At 40.1% G+C, this 16,130-nt stretch overlaps 1 protein-coding gene across 3 annotated transcripts in view; it reads left to right on the top strand.

Moving 5' to 3' along the window:
• SEMA5A (semaphorin 5A) overlaps positions 1 to 16,130 on the top strand; it is a 635,454-nt gene that overhangs the window by 326,591 nt on the left and 292,733 nt on the right. For all 3 annotated transcript variants that reach the window (XM_042859868.2, XM_042859867.2, XM_065584224.1), the window contains exon 5: positions 6,772 to 6,834. In XM_042859868.2, the coding sequence (XP_042715802.2) occupies positions 6,772 to 6,834 (63 nt within the window). The remainder of the gene's footprint in view (positions 1 to 6,771; positions 6,835 to 16,130) is intronic.

Raw genomic sequence — 16,130 nt, 5'->3', positions numbered from 1 at the left:
AGAAAAACTGGCTGTTATGTCTGCCATCTAGTGGCCAGATATAAGAATAGACTTAACCAATTAGCAGAGTTCCCCATCTGGTGGTTGGATTCCCTGTAGAGGCTTCTGGCATATTACCACAGCTGAAACTCAAACCAGCATCCTTTGCTGGATGAGCCAAACGGGAACCCTTCTCATCGCTGAAGGAAGCTCATCTCATTCTTCATGTATCATCTTCTAGCTTTTCAATGAAGAACAGATGTTCCCCAGTCCTCAGCTACTTCTCAAAGTCTGTTGGAAAGCTAATGTACAAAGTACATTACATTACATAACAAAGTAGCTGCCAGGAGACAAAATGGCAGGTATGTGGAAGGCAAGAGGAATAATTACTATGTTTGAAATATGAAGAACTTTTTTTTCAGTGAAAGGAGAGTTGTGAATCTTTTTACACACTGAATTTATATGTAAACTGGAGGTAGTGACCTCATAACACCAACACAATTCCATAAAAATCCTGGCAATAACCAATAGCACAACCACTCTGCTAAACTCTACTTCTGCTGAAATCCTCATCTATTCTTTCATTATCTCCCTGCACTGACTATTCTCACACCCTTCTCAATGGCCTCTTTAGACCCAGCTCTTGGATTCCAGCATATATATTTACTGAGAGATAATTACATGGGCTGAAAACCTCTTTAACCAAACAGAGTTTTGGCCAAGCCATTTCATTTTTGAACTGGTGTGAACAATAGGGTGGGATGACACTTAGTTATAATGCTAATTGCCATTATATCTAAAAATCCCCAAGGTACTGATGAAATACATAATGTAAGATGTGAAAGCAACCAGATAATAAAAAAAGAAAAGCTCATGCAGTTGTTAATTTTTGGCAGCATGTAATTAAACCACCTTTTTAATGTTATTTTTTGCCAGTATCTAATTAGCAGAGCCATCTGCCTAAGGAGTGCTGGACCAGCTGTCTGGAATGTTGTTCTGTTCATTTTTCTGGTTCCTGACTAATTAACTTATTTCACTATGAAATGTAATAGTACATTTTGTTTTTACACTTCAGAGAAGTGTGTACATAATATATGTGTACTTGTAGTAATACATCCATTATAAGTTTCTGTCTGTCTACCTACAGTAAAAAAGGTATTATACAGGGCGCAATTATGCTCTCAGTTACGTGACTGCAGCTCCTATTGATGTTAATTGAAGCCATGTGTTTTTATTCTCCGGTATCACACCTAATAATAGAAACCCTAACCATGAAAAGACTTGTTGGCCTTTTCAGATCCTGCACACATGGCTGACACTTTCTTATTGATTAAGGTTATGATTGCACATTATGGCTATTTTGAAATATACTGTATATAGATTTATGTTTTCCTTGTTTGTGGGTTGTAGCATCTCTGGAAATTCATGTTAGGACTTAATATCCTGCTGCATTGGATTGCACGTACACACATATACGAGCTCTTTCCAGTGAAGACAACAAGGATTTTTGTCCTTCTTGACTATTGTTTATCCAATAAATGAAAGGGGCAGCTAAGCATTCTTTACACTTTTCAGATTTTTACTGTTTGCCTTCTGCAAAGGTATCTGAACAAATTAGATGGCATTTGGCATTTCTTTCAGTTTCCCTTGGAGCCAACCCAGCTTCATACATCTAGTTTGCTTACTAAAGATATCACTGTTTAACTTTTGAATAAGATTCTACGGCCCACTCAATCTTTAGACAAATTATTGAAATATTTTATTGCTGCAAAGTATGTAATTATCCCCTGTAGTTCTTTGATGTTGAAAGGGTGCTCAAAGTCTGTTAGTTATCACCAGAAGTTTGCTCAGCCTTCAGCTCTCAGCTCAATAGCAAAGTTGACACTGTAAACCCAGGTGGAGCAGATTTAGATACAGCATTATAGTCTTTTCCCACTCCAACGGTGGACAACCCAAACTGGTGGAAAAGAGAAAGAAACAAATAAAGGTGCCTGTTCGATACTTGGGAATACCAGGAGGGTTCCCAAGCGGCTGGCACAGGACCACAATCGTCTTCCTTCCAGGTGTCTTTAGCTTTCAGGAAGCAATGTGCTTACAGAGACATTCCAATTTATCCAATTTTCCCTGGGTGGTACAACTGGGTTACTCTTCTTTGAGAAACTGGTGTGGGTTAATCAAATGGCAACTCATGCTTCTGACAAAGACTTAAAATGTCCAGCCAAAATTAAAGTTGTGTCTCCTTTCACCATCCAATCAGAAGATGAGGCATCACTTTTGAAGCCTCGCAACTGGGTCTTACATTCCAGTATATTTGTGCAAAACATCTTACGCCAGTTTATGTAAGACTAGTTAGGCCATAGCCATTTGTATGGCGATGGTGGTACATACATTGAACACCTGCTGGCTAATCCCCAGTTAGCAACCTACTTTTGCAAGTTGCTTTCCATGGCCCCCTCTTTAAGTGCATCCTCTGGCCAACTTTACACAGTGTGCTTGCTCAAGTAGTATTTTCTCCTCTGCACTTTGCTGACTGCTGAAATGTCTAGCTTAAAGTTCACAGTTTGAAAAAAAGCCTCTCCACTGCTTTTATGATCTTTAATTAGTTTTAAGTGTCCAATACGCAGTTACACAATGTCATTTAAAAAATTGCTGTTCTTCAGCAGGCCAGAACAGCTGTATAAGTTTATCATTTCTGCTCTCCTTATTTTAACAATAATGTTAGGAACTCTGTATATATGGCTGACCTGTGTCTGTGCATTAGTGGTCAAACACATAGGTGTAGTTTGACTTCTATATTTTTTTGCACGGGACAGCTCCAGTCAGGCCAATGGGGCTGCACACGGGTGGGGGCAAATTCCGTGCCTAACCGAGGTTTGCAGTTTGGGGGGCGGGGGCGCAATACCCATTCTTCCCCTCCCCCTAAAACTATGCTGATGATCAAACAGTTGCATTTCTCATTATTCAACTCTGTGTTCAACCGTCCTTAGAACACATTATTTGGTTCTATCTCTTTATTTATCTATTTCCAGCATGGGTATATTTCACTGACTTGTAGTAACATAAGCATACTTGATTGCAAATATTATCCTTACTTTGCTAACATAATCACTAATTTAAAATATATCAGTATGAACACAGCCCCCTTCTTTTCTTAGCAGGATGCCCCTAAAGTAAACCCTGCCATTAATTGTATGTTTTGCATATAGCTTACTTCATAAAAATAGTTTATTCAGTTTTGTTCCTTATATTTATCCCAATACAGTATCTGACAATATCATATAGTGTCTTAATATTAAATGTATATTTCAATTCATTCATTCAAAGTATATTAGAGAAAGGAAAAAAAACGGGAAGTTTCTTTTCAGCTACACCACAGGTGCGGTTAATAGGCTTCCAGACTTACCTGCATTGAGTTCCATTACATACGCGGGTGAAAGACTGCAAAAATTGTGCCATTGAGGTTTGAGTTTCTACTCTCTCAGGCTTTTGACTTTTCTCTCCTGAAAAAATCTAGATATCTGGGCAGTTCTCAGTTAGCAATAAATTATAATTTGGGAGGTTTAGTCAATATATAGGAATCTCAATGGAACTTGCTGAGTCTGAAATATTTGTAGAGATGTATGTGGACACTCAAAGTGTCCACTTCTATATGAATTTGTTTTGGAGGAGGAAAGAGGATTCCCCCGCAAAAGTCATATAATTTAGTGTATTAATCACAGGGCTAAGAATAATTAGTTTCTGAATTTTGTTCCCATCTCATGCATCTGAAGAAGTGGTTTTTTTTACCCACGAAAGCTTATGCCCAAATAAATCTGTTAGTCTTTAAGGTGCCACCGGACTCCTTGTTGTTTTTGTGAATACAGACTAACACGGCTACCTCCTGATACTTGTTCCCATCTCTGCTACTGACAAACAGTAATCATTCTTCGCATTTTTGTAGCACTTTGCATGCATTGTTTAATTATGCTACGCAACTTTGCAAAGTAGGTAAATATGATTGCTCCCATTTTGCAGATTTCAAAATAAAGACTGAGTGAAATGAACTAAGGTCACACAGCAAGTCAGTGTTAGAATGAGACAAAATAGAATTCAGTGATCTTGACTCTCAAAGCCAATGTCCATTCCAATATATTAGAAAAGAAATGAAACTGCAAGGAAATCTCTTTAATCTTTCTCAATTTAGGATTCCAGATCTTTAAAATTGGGAAAATAATATATATTTTTTTTGTCTGTGGTTGCAGGTATTTTATATCTTGTGCAGTACATTTTCACCTGTGGTAAACACCATTGGCTCTCTATTATAGGTAGTGGATTTGTGGCAGTGGTAAGCTGATCTGTGAGAAGCAGAATACCTCTGCCAAACCATGTGTTGGATGTTAAAGAAGGACACCCAAAACGAAACTTCTTCTGAAAATTTTGCCATAAGCATTGTGTTTTGGGGGCATTGCAGTATAATGGATTGTGCATGGTCCCAGTATATGGTCCCAGAATATGAGAGAGACACTATATGTGAGGTAATACCTTTTATTGGACCAACTTCTGTTGGTGGAAGGGACAAGCTTTCAAGCTACAAAGAGATCTTTCTCAGGCCCAGAGAAGGCAACCAGAGTGAGCAAAATACAAGATGGGACAGATTGTTAAGCATAAGGGGTTTACTCATGCTGTAAGCAGGGCCGGCTCCAGGGTTTTGGCCGCCCCAAGCAGCCAAAACAAAAAAACAAAAACAAAAAAAACCCGTGATCACGATCTGTGACGGCAATTCGGCGGGAGGTCCTTCGCTCCCAGGCGGAGTGAGGGACCGTCCGCCGAATTGCCGCCGAATACCTGGACGTGCCGCCCCTCTCCGGAGCGGCCGCCCCAAGCACCTGCTTGAGAAGCTGGTGCCTGGAGCCGGCCCTGGCTGTAGGATATGCTACATGCTTAACATGGCTTCTTTCTCTCCACTCCCCAAGCTTGGTACAGCCTACTAAGTTCACATATGGCGAGCACTCTCCTTAAAGCCTTAATTTAAATCTACATTTCTCATGAAATCTTCCTACACTGATGACCTTCCAGTAACTCCTTCTACATTGGAACCATAGTAGAGTTTAAGCGTCAATGCTTTTATGGGTTAAAATTTCCAAAATCAGACACTGGCGCATACTGCTTACAACATATAGACTTATTGTGTCCTGGTGGCATTTGCTTTAGTTCTCTATTCTAAAGCAATCTTTATAATACTCTAGAAACTTAGGATACGTTGGTATGCCAAGAACAGCCTTTTATAGAGTACTTACCATTTGTGGGATAAAACTGCTTTTTGTACAAAAGAGTTAAGGTATTGTTCCCTTTGTGTACAGCTCCTTATGAGGGTGTTTCATGCTGCTAGATACAATTTGTTACAAATGCTAGGGTCATTCACTGAAGGATTCTTCCAGACTGTTTTAGAAGTTTTCAATGAATCCCCACTGATGTAGAAATTCATCTGCAATAGAAATTGTTTTAAATGGAAAGGAGTTTGGGGAACAGGGCGGGGGGAGGGGAGGACTGATTATAAGGTTATTTTTCTGGAAATAAAAAAAAACTAATTCTTGGGCTAGTTGAAAAGGCACATCAAAGAGTACTGTGTAGTATTGTCTGAAGGTGTTTTCTTCCCTTCATTTAAATAGGCTTTCAGCCTATTATTTTACTAATTACAGAGTCTTCTTACTATTATTACAATCTCCATGAAAGGTCAGCTACAAAAAAAATTGCTACATTAAATCAGCATGAGTTGGCTTTGGTTACTTAAAATGAAAATGGGGCAAACTGTGATTTAAATTGTTAAGCTGCAACAGTTAGTAAGGAAATCACAGTTCTTTCTGGTAAAAAGCAAATGCAATCAATTACACTTTTAATCTAAATAACAGATATGAATACACACCCTAGATGTGAAAGGTACCATCTGATATCAAAGGCATTCTTGATTATACAGTATATAAATTTATGCAAATATGCACATGTATCAGTATGTACACACTGAAATATACACTCTACTTCATAAAAGAATATACTTCCTAAGCCATAACTTTTGAACATTAGATAAAGCAATAATAAGGTTTAATTCATACACTGAAACTACAGCATGGTAAAATAGTGTTACAGCTGTGGTATAAATCTGTTGAAGCAAAGAGACAACACAGAAATTAGGCTAAATCACCTCCGTTTCATAGTAGACAATTGTAGTGCTATGGTTTTGAATGTTTCTTTTTTCTCTCAAACCAAAATGTAAGTTTTAGTGCTTGTGATTAGTGCTGGATTGGTAGCCTCTTGAATTTATACTGACAGGATGGACAGCAACAGTGCACGCTTTCCCACAGCGTGATGACTATGTCTCTCAACAAAGTTGACCTCAAATGCTATGGCGATGCAGGCCATTTAACTACCTAGACTGATAGATCTGGGGATAGAGCATCTTTTCCTCTCCATACTTATTCAATCACTTTGCTTTGCTAGGACTGCCAGGAATAGTGCTAATTAGTGCTGATAGTGATTTTTCTGATGTAGGTAAGTATGTGCTAGGTCTGGATTGAAAACACCAACCTCACTTTAGCTACGTCACTAAGCAGCCATCAATAAAAATGATATATGTTTCTGAGGGAAAAAAAATTATAACAATATTATAAATGGATTCTCCCCAATATCAATTGTTAATGTAACAGAACTATGTACCATGTAAACATGACTGTGTTAGCTGTCTCTATCTGACACTACTATGTGTTTTATACTTTACTTATCTTTGTCTATAAATATTTTTATTGGTATGTATTTCAGGCAGTGGAGTGGCAGTGTGATGAAGCTACTAAAAGAGCCTGTTACAGTAAGGGCAAATCAAAGGTAAGTACGTGATAGCTGTGCTGCTTAATCAAAACTTATATGTGGTTGACAAGATATCCAGTAGAGCCATGTACAGGACTAGTCATTGTACAAACCTCTTCTCTATAAAGTTTTTGTTCTCCTTCTAAAAGTAATGCAAGATTCTTTAGGGTGGCAATACGGCATTTCCTGGAGTGTAGGCAAAGAATATAAACAAACAATAAAATTTCAGGAAACAATATTTCAGCTGCTTCCTTCCGGAACCCATCAAAGACCCTAGAGTAAGTACTCAATTTACTTAGTTTGTATCACTTTACTTTCTTAGTCCTACAGTATGTGAAATTTTTTCATAGATTCATAGATTCTAGGACTGGAAGGGACCTCGAGAGGTCATCGAGTCCAGTCCCCTGCCCGCATGGCAGGACCAAATACTGTCTAGACCATCCCTGATAGACATTTATCTAACCTACTCTTAAATATCTCCAGAGACGGAGATTCCACAACCTCCCTAGGCAATTTGTTCCAGTGTTTAACCACCCTGACAGTTAGGAACTTTTTCCTAATGTCCAACCTAGACCTCCCTTGCTGCAGTTTAAACCCATTGTTTCTGGTTCTATCCTTAGAGGCTAAGGTGAACAAGTTCTCTCCCTCCTCCTTATGACACCCTTTTAGATACCTGAAAACTGCTATCATGTCCCCTCTCAGTCTTCTCTTTTCCAAACTAAACAAACCCAATTCTTTCAGCCTTCCTTCATAGGTCATGTTCTGAAGACCTTTAATCATTCTTGTTGCTCTTCTTTGGACCCTTTCCAATTTCTCCACATCTTTTTTAAAATGCGGCGCCCAGAACTGGACACAATACTCCAGCTGAGGCCTAACCAGAGCAGAGTAGAGCGGAAGAATGACTTCTCATGTCTTGCTCACAACACACCTGTTAATACATCCCAGAATCATGTTTGCTTTTTTTGCAACAGCATCACACTGTTGACTCATATTTAGCTTGTGGTCCACTATAACCCCTAGATCCCTTTCTGCCGTACTCCTTCCTAGACAGTCTTTTCCCATTCTGTATGTGTGAAATTGATTTTTCCTTCCTAAGTGGAGCACTTTGCATTTGTCTTTGTTAAACTTCATCCTGTTTAACTCAGACCATTTCTCCAATTTGTCCAGATCATTTTGAATTATGACCCTGTCCTCCAAAGTAGTTGCAATCCCTCCCAGTTTGGTATCATCCGCAAACGTAATAAGCGTACTTTCTATGCCAATATCTAAGTCGTTGATGAAGATATTGAACAGAGCCGGTCCCAAAACAGACCCCTGCGGTACCCCACTCGTTACGCCTTTCCAGCAGGATTGGGAACCATTAATAACAACTCTCTGAGTACGGTTATCCAGCCAGTTATGCACCCACCTTATAGTAGCCCCATCTAAATTGTATTTGCCTAGTTTATCGATAAGAATATCATGCGAGACCGTATCAAATGCCTTACTAAAGTCTAGGTATACCACATCCACCGCTTCACCCTTATCCACAAGGCTCGTTATCCTATCAAAGAAAGCTAGACTAATTCAGTGGACTAGATTCTGATCTCGTTGGTGTAAATCTAGATTAACTCCTCAGAAGTCCTTCCATAATACACCATTTATCTCTTTGGATATCAGGCACAATTTTATAAACTTTTCTATTTCTGTGCTGCATGACTTGCCGCAAGGATTTATTGACCCTTTGAGAATAATAGTCTGAAATTCACTACCTCTGTAGACATAAGACCTGCTATGTTTCTGCTGTCCAAAGCCAGATTCCAGTTTGACCAGCTACATTTTTTTATGTATACAGCATAGTTAAATGCAGTGCGAAGAAAGAACAGGTCCTATGGGCATATAAAAAGAATAATTTTTGTGAGTTTTTAGAGGTGCACTTAACTAACCAAATTTATTTGTGTGACATTGTGCAGAATCTACTTCACAACTTGAGCTTTTTTTTTATCTGTTGCTGCTTATGTTTGCCAGTTTTGAAGGCACTTGTATCACAATCCTATATGTTCACTATAAATAAGTTACATTTTACAAATGCTAACATTATGAACCTACATTGCTTACTGAAAGAAATGAATCAGTATCAGTTTTATAACTTGGATTAAATTTTTTAAACAAACAAAAACAAAATCAAGAAAACCTATCACCAAAGCTAAACTACTGTTAGTAATACTAAACTAAACTAAGTATAAAACAGTACAACTATCACATCAAGTCAAGTCAACAAGTTAGTCTCTGTATTGGAATGGAATCAAATAATCAAATTAGTCAGATCATCAGATTAATATAGCAAATAATCAATCCTTATAAGAGGGATCTCAGAAGGAGGCTCTCTCTTTGGTGAGAAATCCCAACTAAAAAAAAAAATCACCCAAGTTAGTCAAGTTTAACTTGGATCTGGTTAAATATTTTTATACTGAAGACAAATTATTATCTAATACTAAAACCACAACCTCAGAGCCAATTATAAAGCTTCTTTTTTAGATTTCAGTTTCAGTGTGGTGGTTAACCCTTCCCCAATCTCCTCTCCCCGGATTGCATAGAACAGATTCTAACAAAACTCTTTGATAAGCAGAAGTTTGAGAAATCTTATGTACCAAATTTTATGTATGACTGTTTAAGTTTGCAGAGGGTTAGCAGCTGTTCCTCCCACTCCAGCTCAGGGGAAGGCCACTCTGCCTCACTACATCTCTGGGGCACCACCCCAAGCAAGGATTAGAGCTTCGGCTTTTAGGCAGGGCAGGGCCAGCAAACAGTCTTTAGGCTCAGGCCCTCAGGCAGGGCAGAGCCAACAAACAGTCTAGGAGCTTGGGCCCTAGGCAGGGCAGAGCAACCAAGCAGTCTTAAGGCTCAGGCCCTTAGGCGGAGCAGAGCAAAGGAACAGTTTTATAGCTCAGGCCCTTCGGCAAGGTGGAGCAAACAAACAGTCTGACGACCCAGCTCTGGCAGATGGCAGGCAGACACCGGCCTCTTGGCCTAAGGTGGGGAGGCAGCCACCCCAGGAGTGGGGTTGGTAGCAGGGAGTAGGGGAACCCAGGCCCACCCTACTTCACCACGTTTTAGCCCAGGGACCTAACACTGACGGAGTGTTCCGCCGCTGGATCAGCGTGGATCCAACAGAAACATGCTGACGTAGAATCAAGCAACAACCCAACCGGACTAAAGTCTAGTTTCCCTGGGCCACTTCTTATGATCCTCTTGCTGGGTACCTGCATTCCACAGGCATCCTCTGTCTTCTCAGGATATGCAGCAAGCAGCAGACATGGCAGCTCTTCACCTGGGTCAATCTCAGGGTTCAGCTCCAGGGCCCTGCTCCGTTCCCTGACTCAGACTCAACTGGGTTGGTGGCTCTGCCTTTTATTCTTCCTGTCCTGCCCCTTGGCTTCAGGGGAGCCTGATCTGGCTCCATCCACCAGGGATTACAGAGTGACTCCTCCCTCTCCAGATCAGTGGGAGGCCAGTCTGCCTTATTATAAAGTTCCTTAGGACTTTTAAACACAGAATATAGAACACACTTTAATGAATATCTTTGAGACTTTGGTTAGGGCTGTTTAAACTGGGGAACCTTTTTTGGTGCCTTCCCTTTATGAACTTGATGGGTGCTCATACACACATGCATTCACACAGCCACAATTCCACACCCTAAAGTGAGAGAATAAAAAGGCTGGACTGCCTCCCCGCTAATAGAAGCAAAGGACAATATTAGAAAAAGGAAAAATAAGATACGTAAAATAACAAGGAGATTGCAAATACTTCAGTTTTCATGGCCTTCTGGATTGTCACAGAACAGGAGCTGTAATTGCAGTCCAGCAGCTAATGGCACAACACTTAGTGGCATCCTTCATGTGCAGGGAGATGGGTCAAAGGCTGGTGTAGCCTTCGTGTAGGTGAATTGGCTTCCTTTCTCTAAGGTGGTTGACTTTAGGATTTCAGGAATGTCAGTCATCCCTCAGGTGGTTTGCTGACCCAAAAAAACAAGGCTTCTTGGCCTTCTATTAATGTCTTATAGTTTTTAATCTTTGCTTACTGCAGTGCCGCCCTTGAAAGCCTCTGAGCAAATCAAGTCTGGAGCCACACAAGTTGGCCAGTTATTGTTTAAATTAGGTCATTGTTAGTGAGCTTTGATTTTGGGAAAGTCCTGCTTAAGCCACCATTTAAAAAAAAAAAACATTGCTTTGCATACCACAGAGACTAGGTCCGTGGCACCCACCCTCCAATAAATAAATAGATAAATAAAATAGACAATACAGAACAGAGGCCACTCTTACTTGAACTTGACAAGGTCATGTCCATGTGAAAAAGTCTTGACATGACATTATGTAACCAGTTTATGGAAAATTGACCCCAAATCCTATAAAGATAATGGATTGAAAAGACCCTAGCAACTACCAGCCTCTCAGCATTCATCCATCAGCAAGATAAAAATAAATTTGAACAGTTTAGGACCAGATGTGATCTCCGAGAAACACTCAATGTTTCGCTGCCAAGTTTGAAGTGTCTGGGATGAGAATCAGCACCTCCAAATCGGAGGTCCTGGTCCTTTTCTGGAAGGAACTGGACTGCTCTCTCCAGGTAAATGGGGAACAGCTGCATTTAGTGGAAGAGTTCAAGTATCTAGGGGTCTTGTTCACGAGTGATAGTAAGCGGGAGCGGGAGATTGACCGGAGGATTGGTGCACTGATGACAGTGATGCGGATGCTGTACCTATACTTGGTGGTGAAACAGGAGCTGAGTTCTCGGTTGAAGCTCTCTATTTACAGGTTGCCCTATGTCCCCATCCTCGCTTATGGTCCTGAACTTTGGGTAATGACCAAAAGAATGAGATTGCAGGTACAAGTGGCAGAAATGAGGTTTCTTTGCAGGGTGGCTGGGCTTGCTCTCTGAGACAGGGTGAGGGCTCAGCTATTTAGGAGACCCTCGGAATTGAGCTGGTACTCCTCTGGATCGAGAGGAACCAGCTGAAGTGGTTCAGGCACCTGATAAGGCTGCCCCCTAGGAGACTTCCATTGGAACTCTACCAGGCACTGGGCGGAGGCCCTGAGGCTGACCCAGGACACATTGGAGGAATTGTATCTCCCAGCTGGCCTGGGAATGCTGGGGAATCCCCCAGGACGAGCTGGAACCTGTTGCAGAGGAAAGGGAGGTCTGGTCCTCCCTACTCGCCATGCTGCCACTGCGACCCTCACCAGGAAAAGCAGCATAAAGGAAAAAGAAGAAAGATGAGAAGATGGGCCAGGTATCACCATTCTTCTTATAAACAAGACAATTTACAGTTATCTTCATATTTAGAAACTAGGCCAAAAATCAAACAGTTTATCTTTGTAAGGTTGCATCTTGATAAAGAAGAGATACCTTAAAACTTCTCAAGATAAAACCCATTAAAATAAAAATTATTAAAATGTGTAGAAGATCTCTATTCCTACATACTCTATTTCTCTCACAGAGTCTGTTCTTGTCAATTATTTTTTTTAAAAAGCAAATCTACAAAAAAAATACATTTTATGTGTTTGTTACTGTTTGAGTCATTAAATATGATGAAATCCTTATGAAGTCAAGATCATGGAAATATCCAAGGATCTTATTTCAAAGCTAGAGAAGATTATCTATTCTGTGACACAGCATGACCTTTAACTCTAGTAACCAGAAGTTCTAGTCTATTTAAACATTCAGATTAAAATGAGACTTTATATATATATATTTTTAAAGTTGCTGTAGTATGCTGTGTAGGATTATGCTGTACAGAGGTATATCACTTAGGCTGTACATGCAATTTACCACAATGAGCTTTGCTGTTTCGTGAATTAAAATGATTTGAATTAAAAAGGTAAAGAAAAAACATATGAAAATAAATCAAAAGCAGTAGTTACTTAGTAGGCTTCAGGAGCTTAATTCAGCAGGACACAAGTCAATGCAGTTACTTATATCCAGATGCCAAAACATCTGGATCCAGGGATCCCTTACAAATGCTCTCACTGCCTTAAACATAGTCTTAAACATATTCACCACTTCCACTTGTCAATGATTTAAATAGAAAGAAAGTTCATTCACATCACTGTTTTCCTTGCTAAATTCATGAAAATAACTTTGCTTTGTAGGGCTGGACTACCCTATTCTATTTGGGATTGATTAAAAAACATATAAACTCACACCCATGGCAAGGATGTGTAATATTGTGGATGGTAAAGAGGCCAAATTATAATTTATTTGGAAAAACTTTACTGAATATATAATCTATTAAGAATCATACATGTAATATACAGTAACCCCTCACTTAACGTTGTAGTTATGTTCTTTATGTGAAACGATGTTAAGCAAATTCAGTTTCTCCATAAGAATTACTGTAAATGGGAGGGGGGGGTAGGTTCCAGGGAAATGTTTTTTGCCAGACAAAAGACATTATATACATATACAGTATAAATTTTAAACAATTTTAAACAAACAGTTTAATATTGTACACAGCAATGAATGATTGTGAAGCTTGGTTGAGGTGGCGGAGTAAGAGGGTGGAATATTTCCCAGGGAATGCCTTGCTGCTAAATGATGAACTAGCACTCGGCTGAGCCCTCAAGGGTTAATACACTGTTGTTAATGTAGCCTCACACTCTACAAGGCAGCAGGGACTGAGGCAGGAGGGAGGAAACACAATAGATGCAGGCAGTAGCTGCAAAACTCCAAAAACTGAACATGATGATGAGCCCACGCTACCCAACTGGAGCGCACCACTCCCTCCTCCTGACAGCACATGCACAGTTGCACCGGTGCTGACTTTCCAACGTGCTGAGGGGTGCCTGCATGAGTGAAAGAGAGAGATGTGCATTGCCCCTTTAAGTATGCTGACCCCTCTTAAAGTATGTTGTCCTTTTAAGCAGATCAGCCAGTTCAGACAGGAAGCAACAGCTTCCAGAAAGTTCCCTCCTTTCTGTCCCTCTCCTCCGCTTTGTGGAGAAGGGGTACAGAGCAGGGGGCAGGAGCAGGGGGACATTCTGCTATTGGCACCTCTCTCTCCCTCTCCCCAGCAAGCAGGAAACTCTGGGGAGCAGCTCCAAGGCTGATGGCAGGGCAGGAGCAGCACAGCAGTGGGGGGAGGGACAGCTGAACTGCTGCTGGGCAGCTGCGGAGCCACATACCTTACAGGGAATTTAGGGGAGCTGATGGGGGGCTGCTGGCCCCCCTGGTTCTAATCCCCACAGGGAGGGGCTGCTCTTCCAGAGAATCCTGCAAGCAGTGGACAAAGCAGGCAGCTGCCAAACAACGATGTTATAAGTGAGCATTGCACAACTTTAAACAAGCTTGTTCCCTAATAGATCAGCAACATAACAATGAAACAACGTTAACCAGAACAACGTTAAGTGAGGAGTTACTGTATAACAGGCTGAGTAATGCAAAGGAGAAATGAAGCATGAGAGCTGCCAGATGCCATACATTGACTGGTTGGACTTTAGGCCCAATAGACAACTTCAGACCTGGATCTTCTGTACAAACCCATTAGATAAACCATTAGTAAAATAATAGCTGAGGACTTTCCAACTTACTATATTTAAATAGACTTTGAAATGTCTCTTTAATGATTTTGAACTTTGTGTTTGTGATTCTGGAGAATTACATGTCTCTGATGTACAAAACAAGATTGTAGTGTTTTTTTTTGTTATTTAGTTTGAGGTTAATCATTTGTGTTTATAAGTGTTATATTTGTGGAAAACTAATGAACCATTTATTTAGAAAACACCAAAATAATTAGGGATGGGAGGGGAATGAATTTAACCACTGCTTTAGGTTTTAATAGGCCATTGCCACCCATGCAATTATAACGTGTTTTCATAGGCATACATAGTATGTTGAGTTTTAAATGAGTTTCCCAAAGAGGCACGGATGCTTTAGTAACTTTTGCAAACCCAGTTACCATATAACCAACTTTCATAATTTTAAAATTAATTGTCATAAATGCTACTGGCAGACAGCTCACTTCAGAAGAGAGTGAAAGATAAAGAAAGAAAACATGCCAAATGAAAATGTTAAAAAACTCACTTCCTTGTAATAAGTTTCCATGTTGTTTCTGTAAATCACCTCTGTCCTTCTCATACCTATGAAAGCCTGGTCAGTATCTGTGGGTTTTTTTTTAAAAACATACATTTTATGTCATAAGCATAGATACATAATCCTCCTCTAATGAATCCTCCGTTTTCCACACTGTGTGTTGTAAAAATTTGGGATGCACAGAAGTAGACTTCTTTGACTTCAGTAGAAATCTGTTGAATCATCTCAGTCTCTTTCAAACCCCGTGCCTAAATTTGTTACTAACAGTTAATTGCTGTACAATGTCAGTTCAAATAATTCATTGGATATTGCTGAATAGAGGATATGATTTTGAAAGTTTCTTTTGTGAATTATGCTGCTCCTTCTATAGCTATTTTACTTAACATTGTCTCAGACTGCAGAAGATAACCTTGGTTCTTTCTGGGAAATCCCTAAATTGTATTAACTGTTTTTGTTTATTTCCCCCTCATTCTGGAAAGAAATACTACAAAACCATTTAAAAAACCCTAAAACCACTGCCACTGAACAACCTAATCTTCCTGCTAATTTATAAAGTCTGGAAAAATAGATTTATGAAAATACAGTTTTGTTTCTTGGTTAGAAAATGTGTCTGTCAACTCTTAACATAATAGGTGGAATCTTAAATATAGCTGATTCTGAAAACTGAAATACAGTATTCTTATGTATTCTTTAAAGGTCTAGTCCTGCTTCCTTTGAAATCAGTGCCAAATCTATCACTGTCTTCAAGGGCAGAAAGATCAGGTCTTAAATTGGGAGATTTGGATGTGTAAGCAATGTAGAATTGAGCCCTGAAAAAATTACTTGAAAGAAATAAAGGATAAAATCCTGTATCCATTGAAGTCAGTGGCAAAATTCCCATTGACTTTAATTTGTATGGGATTTCTCCTAAGGGCTGTGCTGCAAGTGAAAAGTAAATTATAATACAAATCTGTACTTGTGAGCTAATGTTATAAATTTCAATTTTCTACGGTTTATTGCTTCAATTATCTGGGCTGGGGCAGGAGGTTGGGGTGCGGGAGGGTGTGCGAACTCCGGCTGGGGTGTGGAATCTGAGGTGGGGCAGGGGATGAGGGGTTTGGGGTGCAGGAAGGGCTGGGGCAGGGTGTTGGGGAAGTGTGGGGTCCAGGAGGAAGTTTGGGTGTGGGAGGGGACACTGGACTAGGGCAGGAGGTTGGAGTGTAGGAGGGGGTTCAGGGCTGGGGCAGGAGGTTGGGATGTTGGAGGGG

This window comes from Chrysemys picta, chromosome 2 (genome assembly GCF_011386835.1).
Source record: "Chrysemys picta bellii isolate R12L10 chromosome 2, ASM1138683v2, whole genome shotgun sequence".
Taxonomy (NCBI): Eukaryota; Metazoa; Chordata; order Testudines; family Emydidae; genus Chrysemys; species Chrysemys picta.
Note: the sequence above shows the minus strand (reverse complement) of the source record. Positions and strands in the feature narration are given on the sequence as shown.